This window comes from Portunus trituberculatus, chromosome 45 (genome assembly GCF_017591435.1).
Source record: "Portunus trituberculatus isolate SZX2019 chromosome 45, ASM1759143v1, whole genome shotgun sequence".
NCBI lineage: Eukaryota > Metazoa > Arthropoda > Malacostraca > Decapoda > Portunidae > Portunus > Portunus trituberculatus.
The window spans coordinates 14,669,780-14,686,611 of record NC_059299.1 but is presented as its reverse complement, the minus strand read 5'-3'; the positions used below and the strand labels follow the sequence as shown (position 1 = coordinate 14,686,611).

General features: G+C 39.0%; 2 protein-coding genes across 4 annotated transcripts in view; one reads left to right on the top strand and one right to left on the bottom strand.

The window, feature by feature from the left end:
* Positions 1-16,832, bottom strand: part of LOC123519408 (glycine receptor subunit alphaZ1-like) — a 580,495-nt gene that overhangs the window by 13,310 nt on the left and 550,353 nt on the right. For all 3 annotated transcript variants that reach the window (XM_045280690.1, XM_045280689.1, XM_045280691.1), the window contains exon 9: positions 8,691-8,759. In XM_045280690.1, coding sequence (XP_045136625.1) covers positions 8,691-8,759 — 69 coding nt within the window. The remainder of the gene's footprint in view (positions 1-8,690; positions 8,760-16,832) is intronic.
* The window catches only part of LOC123519409, a 401,725-nt gene that overhangs the window by 40,356 nt on the left and 344,537 nt on the right, over positions 1-16,832 (top strand). The gene's annotated exons all lie outside the window — the stretch shown is intronic.

The window sequence follows — 16,832 nt, the reverse complement described above, 5'->3', positions numbered from 1 at the left end:
GGTGGAGGATCGCTCGCTCGCTTCCATCTCATCAGTTTGTTGCTGGCTCGCTCCTACCAGTAAGTTTGTGTCGTTGTTGTATTATGTCGGTTTTGAGTACACTGTTGAAGAGCCTGGCGACTATTCTGCTGGTGCTGCTGGTGCTGTCTGGACGTTAATGCTTCAGTCTAGCTTTGTCTCATCTGTCGTGTTGAATAATTATGTTTAGTTTTGCGTGTGATGTATATTTCTAACTATCTAATTTCGCTCTGAGTGAAATGCGATATAATGTGGTTTTCTCGCTCGCATAATTAGTGTGGAAAGTAATCTAGTGCTTCCGAACGTGTGTGTGAATGTGTTAAATGTGTATGTCTCAGTAATTTTGTTTAGGCTTTGATATAAAATAATGATATTTTGTTCAGTTTATGAAAATTACGTATTTCATCCTTCCTTCAAGAGGAAGGTTTCAAGTCACTTATTTTCTAATGTTGACAACCGTATCTGACTGTTTGGAGATTGGCACCTCAGTGGTCCTTTTTCTTCTAGTTTTGTTGGCTTTGACTAGTGTTCCTTAGTTAAAAGAAAAAAAGGTTCCAAAGGAAATTCAATACTTGTTTCTTTCATGTGTTATCAGAAGTATGTAAAGCAAACAAGGTTTCACGTGAGGTATAAAGCAATTGTATATTTCATTGCCTGGGAAGGTTGTACACGACGTTCTGGGTTTTCCTTCAGCTTCAATGTGATCTGTTTTTTTCAGCACTGAAAAGAGAAGCGCTATCAGCGAAGGCATTGACTGCTGTAACGAGGGGATTTTATTTGCACGAGTATTTACGTTAATCTTTGTTTCGCTGATATTTATTATGAAACAAATGTTTTCTTCGGTATTGAAAAAAAGAATGTATATATATTACCAGCCCGGGGATTGATTGTTGCTGTGATAAAGCCATTTTGTTTGTACAGAGTATTTGCATTTGTCTTTGTTTGGCTCATCCGACTATTTAAACTTCCGGAATGCTGAACCAGCCGGCAGGTGATGAGAAAGTATAATATTATTAACAAAAACACTCTTTGATACTATTCCACTGATGCACTATTTAGACTTGACAACCATTTCACTACTTTGCTCCTCCTTTGTTAACATTAAGACCACTGTAAAAAATGAAACAAGATTAGTGTCTTTCCAAAGGTTTTCATGTAGTACAAAAATAATGTCTGAAAATGTGTTGATTATGGAGGGAAATGTGTAGCAGTTAAAGGATCAGAGAAAAGAGCACGTTGTTTTTTACAGGTTACTTCTACACATAATTTTGCTCCTTCATCCCTTTCCATCGAGGCCATATCCTGAAACGCTCCATTCACTCCTACACAACATTCAAAAGGCTCTTATTGGATTGACTTTTTAAAATAGAAGGTTTTTTTTACGCTTCTGGTGATGAATGAACAACATACCGACATTATCACAAGAAAGGAAAACAGCTTTGAAAATAATCGTGGTGAGAGCGAAGCCATATCTTGAAGCACTCCATTCACTCCCACTCAGCATTCAAAAGGCTCTTGTTGGAGTCACTTTTAGATGTTTTTTTTATTACGGTTCTGGTGATAGATTAACAAGATTTCGACATTATTACAAGAAAAAGAACACAGCTTTGGAAATAATCGTGGTGAGAGCAAAGCACTTCTGAATACACAAATGTTTTATCTTAGTCTATACTTTATAAGGTCAAATATATCAGAGTGCGCCATGATCTGCCTTCCTCCGTCGTGTCTCAGAGCTGCCGTGTGTGGCCTCCGTCAGACAGGTGTCCTTCCTACCCAAGACTTTTTTAATTGACTTGAGGTGATGTCTGTCGTTCCTTGTTTGGTTGAGGATGTGGTGGGGACTCTCTCTCTCTCTCTCTCTCTCTCTCTCTCTCTCTCTCTCTCTCTCTCGTAACCCGCTGTGTCCGGAATCGATGTTTCCCTCCTGCCGTTGTATGAGTGGCCACCGTCTCGTCTTTGTGTTAATATTGACGCGGTTCATTGCTCCTTGTTTCAGCTTTGACGTTGTAACTCAATATTGTTTTCCTTGTCCTTTGCGTTATTCCCTTATGTCATTAGAGGCCAATTTTGTGTCTAAGTTTTTTGTTTTTATTGTTTGTCGAGTTTCTCCCGTTTTTTTTTTATCTTTTATCTTTTTTTTCTGTTTCTTTCGTTTGCGTGTCCTTCGTCTTAATTTCCTTCGTTTTATCATTCTTTTTTCATCATTTTCATCTTTATCGTCATTTTCCTCGTGTTCGTTTATCGCTTCTTCCTCGCTTTCCTTTTCTTTTCTTCGTTTCGTTATTCTTCTTCGTTTGTTTCGTCTTCTTTTCCATCGGCTTCTTCATATCTCGTGTTCTTATTAATTTCTGTTTTGTTATCTCCTTAGTGTTCGTTTTCTCTCTCATCTCCTTTTCCCTTCTTATCTTCTTCATTTTATCTTCCACCTTTTCTTCCTCCTCCTCGTTTTCTCTTATTATTTCTCTCGTTTTCGTTTTCTCCTACATCTTTTTTTTCCTCTTCAACTACTTCTTCCTCTTTTTTCCTCCACCTCCTCTTCTTCCTCCTCCTGGTTTTCTTCTCTCTCATTGTCTGTATAGTCTTCGTTTTCTTCCATGTCTCTGTCTCTGATCTTTTTTGTCTTGTTTCTTCCACCTCTTCTTCCTCCTCATTTTCTTCCTCTTTTCTCTCATCTTATTCCTATCATTTTCGTTTTTTTCCATGTTTTCTGTTCCATCATCTTTTTCGTTTTCTTTTCTCCTCCACCTCCTCTTCCTTCTTCTCATTTTCTTACTCTTTTCTTTCATATTATTCCTATCATTTTCGTCTCCTTCTGTTCCCTTATCTTTTCCGTCTTCTTTTCTCCTCGACCTCCTCTTTTTCCTCCCCTGCTCCTCTTCCTCCACATATCCGTATCACAGTCGTATTGGAGTCTATTCATGAGCCTTTGTCCTCTCGTATATTCTAGTTTCAGGCTTTTTACCTCAATATTTCCTCGTTGCTTTGATCTTTAAAGTCTGCCCAGTAATCCCTGCTCCCTCCGCTCCGGGTCTTGCTCTTCATTCATCTCGATTTGCGTAATATTTCTTTCCTCGCATTCATCCTTGCGAAATCTCAATATGATAGTGATTGAAATCCTCTTCGACTTCAAACGTTCTGAAGTAAAGAAAGAATCGTGGAGTGAGTTACTGGCAGGTTCTCTCCTCCTCCTCCTCCTCCTCCTCCTCCTCTTTCCCTTTTTCTTTTTTTTTTTCATTTTTTCATTTTTTTCTTTTCTTCTTCTTCTTCTTCTTCTTCTTCTTCTTCTTCTTCTTCCTCCTCTTCTTTCTCCTCCTCCGCCTCCTCTTCCTTCTCCTCATTTTCCTCTTCCTCTTCCTCTTCCTCTTCCTCTTCCTCTTCCTCCTCCTCCTCCTCTTCCTCCTCCTCCTCCTCCTCCTCCTCCTCCTCCTCCTCCTCCTCCTCCTCCTCCTCCTCCTCCTCCTCCTCCTCCTCCTCCTCCTCCTCTCAGTACGAAAAGTTCTTAAATTATACAAAAAATCATCGTAAGGGCGGCACGTGTTTGAGATTAAGAAAAAATCTTGCTTTTCTATTTCATTCCTTCACATTCTCCTCCTCCTCCTCCTCCTCCTCCTCCTCCTCCTCCTCCTCCTCCTCCTCCTCCTCCTCCTCCTCCTCCTCCTCCTCCTCCTCCTCCTCCTCCTCCTCCTCCTCCTCCAAGGAATAATGGATTTAAAATTACACCAAAACGCTTTAAAACCCACGAGACAAAGCACTTTTTCTTTAATAGAATTGTTAACATTTGGAATAATCTTTCTTCAGAAATAGTAAACAGTACTTCCATTGCATCATTCAAAAACAAAATTGATAAATGTTTAAAGAAATAACCCCCAACAAGCTCTCTTCTTGTCTGAATAATTAAACATTATATTAGTATGTCAATTATTTTGTGTAACTTTCTTATAGATAGACATGTAGAGTTCACCGTAGGGTGAATAATAGAATCTCCTTTCATCCTTTCCTGTGAAAATTCCATGTCAGTTTTTCCATACTGCATGGTACTTTTCCAAGCTATTTTCCATGCCAGCGAAAGCTGGAGGGAGTGGTTGGTGGGAAGGAGCCTTCTCCTGTGCTGTCTTGTCTCTCTTATCTGTAGCCAGTTAGAAGTAGTTACCAAACAGCCTCGAAAGGACCAACAGGTCTGTTGCTGTTTGGCTTTTCTTTGTATTCCTTTGTATTCCTCTTCCTCCTCCTCATTTTCCTCCTCCTCCTCCTCCTCCTCCTCCTCCTCCTTGTCCTTCCTGCAGCACGCAAGGAAAAGGAAGAGAGGGAATGCGAGTAAGCAATGAGGAATAAGAGAAAAGGGGAAAAAATCAAGATAAGGAAGCAAGGAAAGGAAGGAAGATGAAAGGAGGAGGAGGAGGAGGAGGAGGAGGAGGAGGAGGAGGAGGAGAAAGAGGAGGCCTGATGCAAACAAGCAGAGAATACCAAAGTAAAGTAAGAGAGAGAGAGAGAGAGAGAGAGAGAGAGAGAGAGAGAGAGAGAGAGAGAGAGAGAGAGAGAGAGAGAGAGAGAGAGAGAGAGAGAGAGAGAGAAAGTAGGGAGGAGAAAAGTTTGCAAGAGAAGAAGGAGGAGGAGGAGGAGGAAGGGGAGCAGGAAGAGGAGGAGGAGGAGAAGGAGAAGAAGGAGGAGGAGGAGAAAGGGGAGGAGGAAGAAGGATGAGTTGGAAGAGAGAGAGAGAGAGAAAGACTGAAGTATAAAGTTGAAGTGAAATAGGAGAGAAAAGAAAAGAGAAAAAATCAAATAGTGAAACAAGAGAGAAAGGGAGTTAGAGACAGGAAAATAAAAAAAAGAGAGGAGAGGAGGAGGAGGAGGAGGAGGAAGAGAAAGAGGAGAAGGAGGAGAAAATGAACAGAGGCAAGAAGACCCCAGAAAACTGGTTATGTAAAGAGAGAGAGAGAGAGAAAAAAAAGTGAAACGAGGAAGAAAGTGAGAAGACAAAAAAAAGTGAAAACAGAAGAAATGAACGAGAAAAAAAAAATAGGCGAACCAAATAGAAAAAAAATAAGAAAATAGGAAAAAGAAAACGGGAATACAGTAAAAAAGAAAGAAAGATAAAAAAACAGCAAAAAATCAAAGTAAAAAAAAAAAAACTGAGAACAAGAAAAGAGAGAAAGAAAAGAGGAAAAAAATAGTAAAAAAAACAGGATAAAAGAGAAAAAGGAAAGAAAAGTAACAAATTAGGGAAAGAGGGAGAGGGACAAGGTAAGAGCAATAAGGGTGAGAGCTGGAGTGTCCGTAGGAATGCCTCAAGTCCAATGTAGTGTTGATTAGCTGTTAATGAGATGGCAGGAGGCTGAAGGAAGGCAAGGAGAGGGGAGAGGGGAGAGGGGAGAGGGAGAGGGGAGAGGAAAAGAGAGGGAAGACGAGAGAGAGAGAAGAAGTGCCGTGAAAAGGAGATGGAGAGGAGTTGAAGAAAAGGAGAGGTAAGAGAGAGAGAGAGAGAGAGAGAGAGAGAGAGAGAGAGAGAGAGAGAGAGAGAGAGAGAGAGAGAGAGAGAGAGAGAGAGAGAGAGAGAGAGAGAGAGAGAGAGAGAGAGAGAGAGAGAGAACTACTAACCACCCCACACAAACAAAACAAATACATAAAAATAGATCATTGAATATGTAAAACAGATAGATAGAGAGACAGACACACAGATAGACAGACAAATAGATAGAAGGGAAAGCGGAGAACAGACTGACGGGAATAATTGAAGGGCGCTGATGGGGAGAGGAAGGCGGAGAGGACTGGAGAGAGAGAGAGAGAGAGAGAGAGAGAGAGAGAGAGAGAGAGAGAGAGAGAGAGAGAGAGAGAGAGAGAGAGAGAGAGAGAGAGAGAGAGAGAGAGAGAGAGAGAGAGAGAGAGAGAAAGTGCGTGGTTGTGAGTGCTTCTAAAGTATGTAGCGTGTAAAGGAGAGGATGCGATGATGGGAATAAGTGATAGCAATAATAGATGATGAAGAGAGGGAAATGGGTAAGAAGGAGGGAGAGACGCAAGGAAAACCAGACGAGAAGGGAGAAAATAAGAAAGCAGGAATAAATGAAACGGAAGAAGAAGAAGGAAAAAATGGTAAGGAAACAGGAACTATGAGAGGAAAATAGATGGGAGGAAGAGACGAAATGGAAAGAATAAAATAAGAACACAAAAATAAATGAAGCGGACGAATAGAAAGGAGAAAAAAAAAAAAACGTTGAGGAAACAGGAAAAGAAGAAGGCAATGAATGGAGGGAATTATCAGTAAAAGAGAGATAAAGAAAATGAAAGAGAAAGTGAATTAGAAATAACGATACCAAAATTAAAATAGGCGAACTCAAAGAAACGGGGAAGAGGAGAGGAAGGAAAAATATGGAAACAGGAACAATGAGGAGTGAATGAAAGAGGTAAAGAGTGAGCCATATACAAGAAGAAAGAGGAAGAAGAGAAGGAAGGAGAGGATGAAAAGAAAGGATACAGTATAGGATAAGAAGGAAGAATAGAACTAAGAGACGTAATAGAGATGCAAATAAATGGAAATAAGCAAACTTACCTGGAAAAAAAAGAGAGGGACATTGTAAAAAAGAGAGCAAAGGAACTAGAAAAAAAAGAGAAGACAGCAATTTTAAAACTCGCAACACCAGAGCGTGATAAGGAGAAAGAAACATTTAGGAAGGAAAAAAATGGCGAATAAAAACTAAAGACGTGATAAAAAATGAGATAAACTCAGGAGAAATAAAAAGGAAAAGTGGAAGTAGTTTTAAAGTTGCGATGTGAGAAAATGGCAAGGCAAAAGTGCTAAATAAAAGAAAGGGAAGAGAAATAAGGAGGTACAATGCAAAGGAAGGAAAAAAGAGGGAAAAAGTAAATTGTAAAGTAGAAATAGAAAAAAAGGAGATACATTGGAAAGGAGGGAAAAAGGCCCCTCCACCAAAAAAAGGAAATTATAAAAAAGAAATAGAAAAACTGAAGTGACAATAGTTTTAATGAGAAAATAACAAATCAATGATGAGAAAAGGAAAAAATAAGATTAATTGGAAAGGAGAAAAGGAGGAAAAAAGAAATGAGATTGACTGGAAAGGAGAAATAAATAAAAAAGAAACAGCGGAAAGTGAAGAAGTGCAAATAGTTTTAGTGAGAAAGTAATGAGTAAAAGAAGGAATAAAAATGATCATAACAGAAAGGAAACAATGAATCGCAGTAAAATGAACATGACAGTGAGAACAAACGAGAAAATAACACCAGGGACATGCAAGAAAAAATAAGGGTAAAGGAAAAAAGGAGGTAAATATGACAAAGAGGCAGAACACTAGAGTTGAAAATAGCTAGGTGGGAGAAGAGCAGAGGAAGAGTTAAGGATCACAGCTTCACGACACCACCACCACCACCACCACCACCACCACCACCACCACCATTCTCCTACACAAGCGATACATACAGCCCTCATAACACTCCATTCCAATCCTTTAACACCACCACTCAAATCCACTGTTGTCCTATGAGACCCACCAACAACTCCATGCCTGCTTCTGTGTTTCCATCTTCCTACGACTTGGTTTCTTTTACGAGTTTTAGCCATTTGTCCTACACTTTTGACTAACGCTACTAATCTTTTTGGGAGCTGGTAATCAAGTGGGCCTCTTCTGTTATATTTTTTGTTGCCTTTTGCCAGCTTCTCCTCTTCCATAAAAAGAAATTCCCACAACACTCCACCAAAATCCACTTCCTGACAATCTTTCAACACTCCACTCCTATTCCATCACCACTCCACTTCTACAACATTCCACCAAAACTCCCTCAACACACTCCACCAAAACTCCACTTACTAATAATCTTTTAGCACTCCACTCTTATTCCATCACTATTCCATTCCACTTCTCCTATAACCGCCGTGGTACAGTGGAACCATGCGTGCTTTGGGATCCGAGGGGTCTCCAAGCGCACGGGTTCGAATCCTGTCCACGGTCCGAGTGTAGGTTGGGCTTCTTCACTCGGGGCAACGGTTTCCTAGCGGGTGGGCTTTGCGATAGGATAGGGGGTACCCAAAAAGTATCCTCTTTAGCCCATAAATTCCCGTGAAAAGCCCACATGGTATAAAAACAAACGAACAAACAAAACATTGCGCTAACAGTCCCAGAACACTCCACCAAAACTCCACTTAGATCTCTTAACACCAACCCTATTCCATCACCACTCTACTTCACTTCTAACATTCCACCAGCAGTCCCACAACACCGCCATAACGCCACTTTTAACACCAACCCTATTCCACTCTACTCCACTTTTAACATTCCACCAAGAGTCCCACAACACCACCACCACACCACTCCACGAAAACCTCTCAACTACTCGTCCATAACACTCCCAGCAGTCCCTCTCAGAACACTTCACGGCAGACAGTACCCCAGCACTCTCACAGCCCTATGCCTTCCCTTCCTGTACACTTCAACATAGAAAGAGTGCAACACCTCACGTGGTTCTTTATTATTGCATTTCTGTGGCACCAAAAGCCAATATAAAACACCATACCATTATTCCAACTACTTTCCAACCAAATACTTAACAACAGGTGCATTTTTAACACCCCATAATAAAAGAAAAAAAAAATCCCAAATCTCTGTTCTATCTTATCTACCTGCGTGAGGGTTGATTAAAGTAACAACACTCGGGGGGAAACTTACCTGTGCATGCGCCCATCCACACGTCAATGGCCTTCACGTAGGACACTTGGGGAAGTCCAGCTTGGATACCTGAGGAAAGAGAACGTGTGATGAAGATTGATGTGTGTATGTGTGTGAGGGAAGACAGAATGAATGATTAGACTTATAGCATTACAACAAGAGGGTCATATGGCGCCGCTAAGACAAGAACAGTAAACAAGGAGGAAGAGCAAATGAAGAAAAGAGAGAAAGAGAGAGGAACAAAATAATAGAAGGATAAAAGGAGCTTAGAAAAGGAAGGTGAATGAAGAAATGTGTGAAAGGGAAAACAGAAGAGAAGGGAAACAAAAATAGTAAATAAGGGAGAATAGTAAAGATAAAAAAAATAGGGAAGAAGCGTAAATAAAGAAGAAGAAGAAGAAAAGAAGATAAGAAGAAGAGAGAGAGAGAGAGAGAGAGAGAGAGAGAGAGAGAGAGAGAGAGAGAGAGAGAGAGAGAGTATAATAGAAGAATAGAAGGAACTTAGAAAAGAAAGGTGAATTAGTAAATGTGTAAAAGGAAAAGAGAAGAGAAGGGAAACAAAAAAAATACTAAACAGATGGGAGGATCAAAGGTAGAAAAGGAAGTAAGATGGTTAGCATAACAGAAACGTATCAGTGAATTTTGAAAAGGTAGGAAAAAGGAAAAAAAAAAGTGTTAGCATATAGAATGGAAACAGAGAAGGGCAAAGGAAGAAAAAGGAAGGCAGAAAGTTACCATAGGAGAGAAAGGGAAGCAGGAAACGTAGGAAAAGTAGGGAATACAGGAAAGGAAAAGGAAAAATGAGAGTTAGCATAATAAAAGAGAAATGAAGACCGGGAAATAGAGTACAAGAATAAAGGAAGAGAAAGGGATAGAGAAGGAGAGTTTAATAGAAAAAAACAACCATAAAACTTTGAAAATATGAGTGGAATAAAGAAAAAAAGAAAGAAAAAATAGTTACAAAAATAGAAAGGGAGAAACGAGGAACTTAGACAAATGAAATAATGTGGAAGGGGGGAAGGAAAAAGGAAAAAAGACGGCCAGCACAATACAAGGGAAACAGAGAATAAGAGAAGAGAAATGGCTGGTGTGTCATGGAATATAGTTGTAAATGAAGTGAAGAATGGGGAAATACGAGTAAGCCAAGCAAATGTAATTAGACTTAAGGGAGAGGAAGGAAGAAAATGTGAATACAGTAAGGGTGAAGGATGTTTGTAAAATAAAGCAAGGGAACAAGGCTGAGTGTATGTACGAAAAGAGAGGTGACAAAGTAGAGAGAGAGAGAGAGAGAGAGAGAGAGAGAGAGAGAGAGAGAGAGAGAGAGAGAGAGAGAGAGAGAGAGAGAGAGAGAGAGAGAGAGAGAGAGAGAGAGAGAGAGAAATATTTGATAGATGTGAACCAAAATAAGGAAAAAATAACTGTGAATTGAGAGAGAGAGGGAAAAATACAGAAAAACAAACAAACAGAAAAGGCAATTAATTCATAAGTAAGAAGAAAAAGGGAAATATGACGGCTGAAGAACAAAAGAGGAAAGGGAACTGAAAGAAGAGAAAAATTATAAAGTTTTTTATTTATATTGAGTGAAAGAGACTGGACCACGCGCTCCCTTTTCCCTTAACCATGATAGAAAAAAGCCCGGTCAATCTGCCTTTGCTAAAAAAAAAAAAAAAAAAACATCAGAAAATAAATTGAATGGTTATGATTGAAAAGAAAGACAATCAGTAAGTAAAATAAAAAAGAGTAAAATAAAAGCAAATTCAATGGTTGACGCACCAGAAACACAGGCAAGTCTAATGAAGCTTGCAATGTTTCTCTTTTCGTAATGAGTGATAGAAAACAATAAATTAAATGTTTCTCTTTCCACACTGTATTACCAGAGTTTATAACAGAAGATAATAGTAGATAAATTCGTACACTTTGACGTAACACTAAGGACAAGTACACACGAGGAATAACTGAATACACCTGTACCTGATTTAACCCCTTCATTACCAGGACACGTTTTCATATATATTTTGCTTACTGTTTAGTGGTTTTATACAACTTCAAATACTTACGTCGGGGATTAAAATAGTGAAGACTGGCCATCATACTTCTGGCCTCCCTAGACCCTACGCAATGAAAATGAAATCGTCGAATCACATCCAAAACTCATGGTAAAAATGCGTCCTAGTACTGAAGGGGTTAAAAACAGGTAGATAGCGAGGTGGTACGAAAAGTAGTAGCTGTATATAAGAGAAGGACAAGTGAACGAGTAAAGTATTTGACACTTCAGCTGTTCACAAATGAAGGGCAAATGTAACTGAGGTATTAAGAGAAGATTGTTACCTGTACATTATGTAGGAACAGGTAAGAACGCACTCATGAAATGAAAATTAACTCGTAAAGCATCTCACCTGCACGTAATCTTTTGACTATGAATCCTTAATATGAATGTACCTAAATGCATATAAAATTTTCCACCAGTACGAAATGTAAGTACAGGTGAATATATCAACTACACGTAAATACAGAGAAACTCGTAAAATACATCTAGCCTGTAAAGTAACTGAAGACAAATAGATAACGTAAAGTACAGGTAAAAAATGTAGAACACCTCGCTTGCATATAAGAGCAGGGAAATGTGCAAAATACAGGTAAATATAGGTAGAAATCCATGGAACAGATAGATAACATAAAACACAGGTAAATAATAAATAGTACCTCACCTGTAGATAAGGACAGGGGAATGCGCAAAACAGAGGTACATTTAGGTAGATTATCTTACCTATCGATAATGACTAATGAGCGCTGGCAATGCAGGTAAGGTAAATGCATAGGACAGATGGATAACGTAAGACACTGGTAAATAATGTACAATTCTTCACTTGTATATAATAAAAGGATAGACAAATGCGCAAAACACAGGTAAAAATAGGTAGAGTATCTTACCTATCGATAATGTAATGACAGGTGAGTGGTGGCGGCACAGGTGAGGTAAATACAGGTCAAATATCACACCTCTGCCTTATTCAAGTAGAGGTAAACACGAGGCCCCTCACCTGTGCCCCGCTGCCGCTGCCACCTCGCCATCAAGGACAGGTACAAAATAACTTATAAAAATCATCCTCACTCTTGTTTTTGACGAAGAGAAGCGGAGCGGATGAAAATAACGACGCGCAAGAGAGCGAGGAGAGGAAGCGAGGAGAGTGAGGAAAATGAGGAAAGTCCTGAAGTGAGCAAGATTTAACACACATTCCCATCCGTCCTCCTTCTTCCTCCATCCTTCCTCCATCCCTCCTCCATCCCTCCTTCTCCTGAAAGTTTGTGTGGGTGACTCGCGCAAAACTTTATCCGTCTTGCCAAGTGCCTTTTTTTTTTTTTCTCTCTTTACCTTTTTTTTTTTTTTTTTTTTTAACCACTGGGCGCCCGGCAACTGTTGAAAGAAGACGGATCAAGCACACACGGGACGGATCAAGGCTCTAGGCCATGAAAGGTTCGCCTCAAAGAAACGCCCGCCCCGCTGACCTTCCCAACCCGTGCCGGCGTCTCCCAGGGCCATCGCTCATGTATTTTTTTCATATCTTTAAACCTAAATGGAAAAGTATGAGAGAGAGAGAGAGAGAGAGAGAGAGAGAGAGAGAGAGAGAGAGAGAGAGAGAGAGTTTCTGTACGTGATCATTCGTGTTTTTAAATTTTCTTTATGTGAAGGAGAAGAAAATTATTATGAATGTATTAAAAGAAATTATGAAAAAGAGATGAAATGTAAAAAAAAAAGCATGGGAATATGAGAAAAAATGAAGTAAAACAAAATAATAGAAATATCAGAAAAAATGTCAAGAATAAAAGAAAAAAAAATAATATAGTGAAGGTGAAAAAAGATGTGAAGATTATGAGGAAAAGAAAAACATGAAAAGATAAACAGATATAAAATTAAAACAAAAAATAATGAAACAAGAAAATATATTGACGAAACATGAGAATGATTGAAATGAGAGAGAAAAACAAGACAAGTAAATGAAAAAACAATGAAAATAAATCGTCATAGTAAATTCATCCCTTTCTTTATATTTTTGAGAATTATTGAAAATGAGAGAGAAAAATAAGACAAAAACAAGTAGAAAACAATGAAATAAATCCTCATAGAACATTCATCCCTTTTCTTTTTTATTTATTCATATTTTCAGAGCCAACAAAAATACACCTACGCAGAGACGAGAGTGACAGAAGAGGTGAAAGACATTGATGAAGTGTTCGCCAAGCGCTTTATTTTATCAGTTTACAAAAAAAAAAAACTGTAGAAACTGATCAGCTGAGTAACATCCACGCAGCAACAGCAGCAACAGCAACAGCAACAGCAACAACAATGCCAACAACAACAACAACAACAAACACCAACAGTAGCATTTCTCAGTTCAATCGTTCACTGTTTTGCTGTCTTTTATCAAGTCTTTTTTTATTGAAGTAGAAAGACAGCCAGATAGATAGATGTATGGATAGATAGATAGATAGATAGATAGATAGATAGGTAGATAGATAAATGGAGATAGATAGATAGATAGTGGAGAGATAGACAGACATATATAGATAGATAGATGAATAGATGGAGAGATAGATAGAGAGATGGAGAAATAGATAAATAGATAGATAGAAAGAAAGATAGATAGATAGATAGATAGATAGATAGATAGATAGATAGATAGATAGATAGACAAATAGATAGATAGAAAGAGAGATGGATAGGTAGATATATAGATAGATAAATAGATAGATGGATAGACATAGATAGATAAACAGATAGATGGACATATGGATGGATAAATGAACAGATGAACAAACGAATATATGGAAGGTCAGATAGATAAACTGATAGATCGATAATACATATAAATAGACTGATAGATAAATGACGATAGATATTTAAGTAGATAGACGAACTGATAGGTTGACAATATATAAAGAGAGAGAGAGAGAGAGAGAGAGAGAGAGAGAGAGAGAGAGAGAGAGAGAGAGAGGCAACAAACAGTCTCTTAGGGCGATCTTTCATCCATTTTCTTTCCTTTGTATTTTATTCCCATATTTTCCGCCTAAATAGAGACAGATATACAGTTCCGAGGAAAATACACGAGGAAATAACAAAGACGAACGTTTCCTGGGACGGTCATTCATTTCTTCACTTTCATCTGTGTATTTTTCATATAGAGCCAAAAGTCGAGAGAGAGAGAGAGAGCGAGTGAGAGTGAGAGTGTAGTTTCTCCTAGCAGTGTCTTTTGGAGCAGATATTTCCTCCTTTGCTTTTTATTTGCCTTCGTGGTCACGTGAACAGTATCTCCGTGTCTAGGAAAGGAGTAGAAGGAGATGATAGGAAAATGAAATAAATGCACTTTCTTTCATGTACTAGAGAAAACTGGCCAAAATATGAAAAAGGCCCAGTTAATTGCCCTTCCCTTTGCTGGTCAGAGGGTCAGGCGAAATAAAGGGAGAAATGTCTTGAAAATTCCCTCTTAAAAGAAGTAAAAATACAGATAAATAAAATTGCTCAATATATAGATAAGGAAATGAATAGATAAGACATGAGTGAAGAAACGAGCTACTTGAATAGATCGATAGATAAAGATGCACAATGAACAGATGATTACAGTTGTACATTAAAAAGGAAAGGAAGATTACCATACTAGTAAAAGCTGATGATCGTTGGACATTAAATAAATAAACACGGTAAAGAATATTGAAATGAAAAAAAAAAGATCGATAAAACGTAAAGAGGACTTAAGATGGATAAAAATAATAGAAACCGAAAAATTATAGGAAAGTAAGCTAATGATGGAGCCGTAAAGTGAACAGGAAAAATTATTGATAGGTTAGTTGTGAAATTGTAAAAAAAGTAGAAAAGAAAATGGATCAGTGCGTGTGAGTGGACACTAAGTAGATAGATCAATTAAATGGGGAAAAAAATCAGACAATGTGAGAAAAGAAAAAAAAATAATGTAGAGGATAAAATTGTGAAAAGCATGTAAATAAAAACAGGACGAGTAAAATAAGAGAATAGATAAGAAGAATGGTGAAGAGAAAGAGAATGCGAAAAACAAGAAAAAAAGATTATGAAGAGCAAGTGAACAGAAACAAAATAGATAAGTAAAATAAGTAAATTACTAAAAAGAAAACTGAAGAGAATGGAAGTGAAAAAAAAGAAAAATAGTGAAGAATATATGAACTGAAAGAAAATTGACAAATAAAACAAAATAGAGAAATAAAACAAATAGACGAATAAACCAAATAGAAAAAAAAACTATGAGAAAATAAAATAAATGAATAACTAGAAATAAAGAAGGAAAAAAATATAGAAGTGTGCATGAGTGAGTGGAAAGCAGATAAGTGGCCTTGTGGGAGTAAACGTGACAAATAAGAGCTGGAGCGAGACAGTAACAACCCACTGTAGAGTAAAATTTAACGTGATTGTACGACACTCGCTCACTCCGCCGTGCTGGAGGAGGACCTGTGAAGTGCTTTATTCACTTTCTCGCATCCATTAAGACACTTAGTCTCGGCAGGTAATAAAAAAACTAATAAAAATCCACTGAACGCTGCTCCATAAAAGTTAATAGAGGGTAAAATGGAGGACGAATTGAGTTTCCGAGAAGACTGGACTCACCCTTGCCCTTCCAGCCCCTCCCTGCCCCTCCCTGTTTTTCCCTGACCAGCTTTGTCCCTCCATGCCTCTCTCTATCTCTCCCTGCTTTTCCCTGCTCCGTCTTGTCTCTCCCTGTTTTTTCCTGCCCAATCTTGTCAATGCCTGTCTCTTTCTCTATCTCTCTGTTTTCCCTGCCCATCCTTGTCCCTCCCTATCCCTCTCTATCTCTCTCTGTTTTCCCTTGCCCAGCCTTGTCCCTGCCTGCCTCTATCTCTCTCTCCCTGTTTTCCCCTGCCCAGCCTTGTCCCTCCCTGCCTCTCTCTTCTATCTTTCCCTTTTTTCCTGCTCCATCGTGTCCTTACCTTCCTCTAACGCTCCCTGTTTTCCCTGTCCCACCTTGTCCCTGCCTGCCTCTCTCTATCTCTTCCTGTCCAGCTTGTCCCCTTCATTTTTTCCTAACCCTGGCTGATATACTTGTCCTGTGCCTCACACCCTACCCTTTTTTTGCCCCTTCCTTCCCCTTCCTTTTCGCCCTGCCACCTCAACCACCTCTGCTTTCTACCTACACCTCTCTTCCCTATGTCTTTTCCCTGCCTTTCCCTCCCTGCCCCACCTCCACCCTGTCTTCCCCTTCTTTTCTCCCTTCTGCTATCCCTGCTCCCTGCCTTCCCCTCTCTGCTTCTTGTCTTCCTCTACCTTCCCCTGTCTCCTCACTCCCCTCTGCTCTCCTCTTTCCTTTCTTTTCTCTTTCATTTACTCCCTGTCTTCACCTCCCTGTCTTCTCCTGCCTTACCTTGTCTGCTCCCTGCCACCCCCTGCCACCCACCCATCACGACTCCTGCCCTCGCTTTAGGTTATTAAGTTTCAGGGAAAAAGCAATACAGGAGGAAAAAATCTTAGTAAGCAGTGAATAATGGCATATTTTTCCTTTCAGTTTTTTAAGTCACGTGAAAAAAATTAGCAGGAAAAGTCTTAGTAAGCAGTGAAAGAATGTTTTTTTTTCGTTCCTTTTATGGGAGTAAATGAAAAGTGTCTCTTTGAAGGGGAGAGAAAAATGAGAATGATCTTAGTAGGCAATGATTGGTAGTTTTCTTTTTTTACTCATTTGGAAGTAAAAAAAAGAAAGGAAAAAAAGGGGAAATATCTTAGTTAGCAATGGATGGCGGCTCGTTTTTCTTTATTTTCCCTTAATAGCTTCAATAGAAGGAAACTAAACATACTCAATGGAAAGAAGGAAATGAAAGATAAAGTAATCTTCGTAAAGAATGATTTTTCCCCTTTTTGTGTGTAAGGAAACAACAAACGCACATCGGGGGACTAATGAACAAAGTTTCCTTTTGACTCATTGGGAGGGAAAAAATATTGTGGTGTAATGAAATAAGCTGATTCTTCTTTTTCTCCTTCTCCTTCGGCTGAGAGAGAGAGAGAGAGAGAGAGAGAGAGAGAGAGAGAGAGAGAGAGAGAGAGAGAGAGAGAGAGAGAGAGAGAGAGAGAGAGAGAGAGAGAGAGAGAGAGAGAGAGAGAGAGAGAGA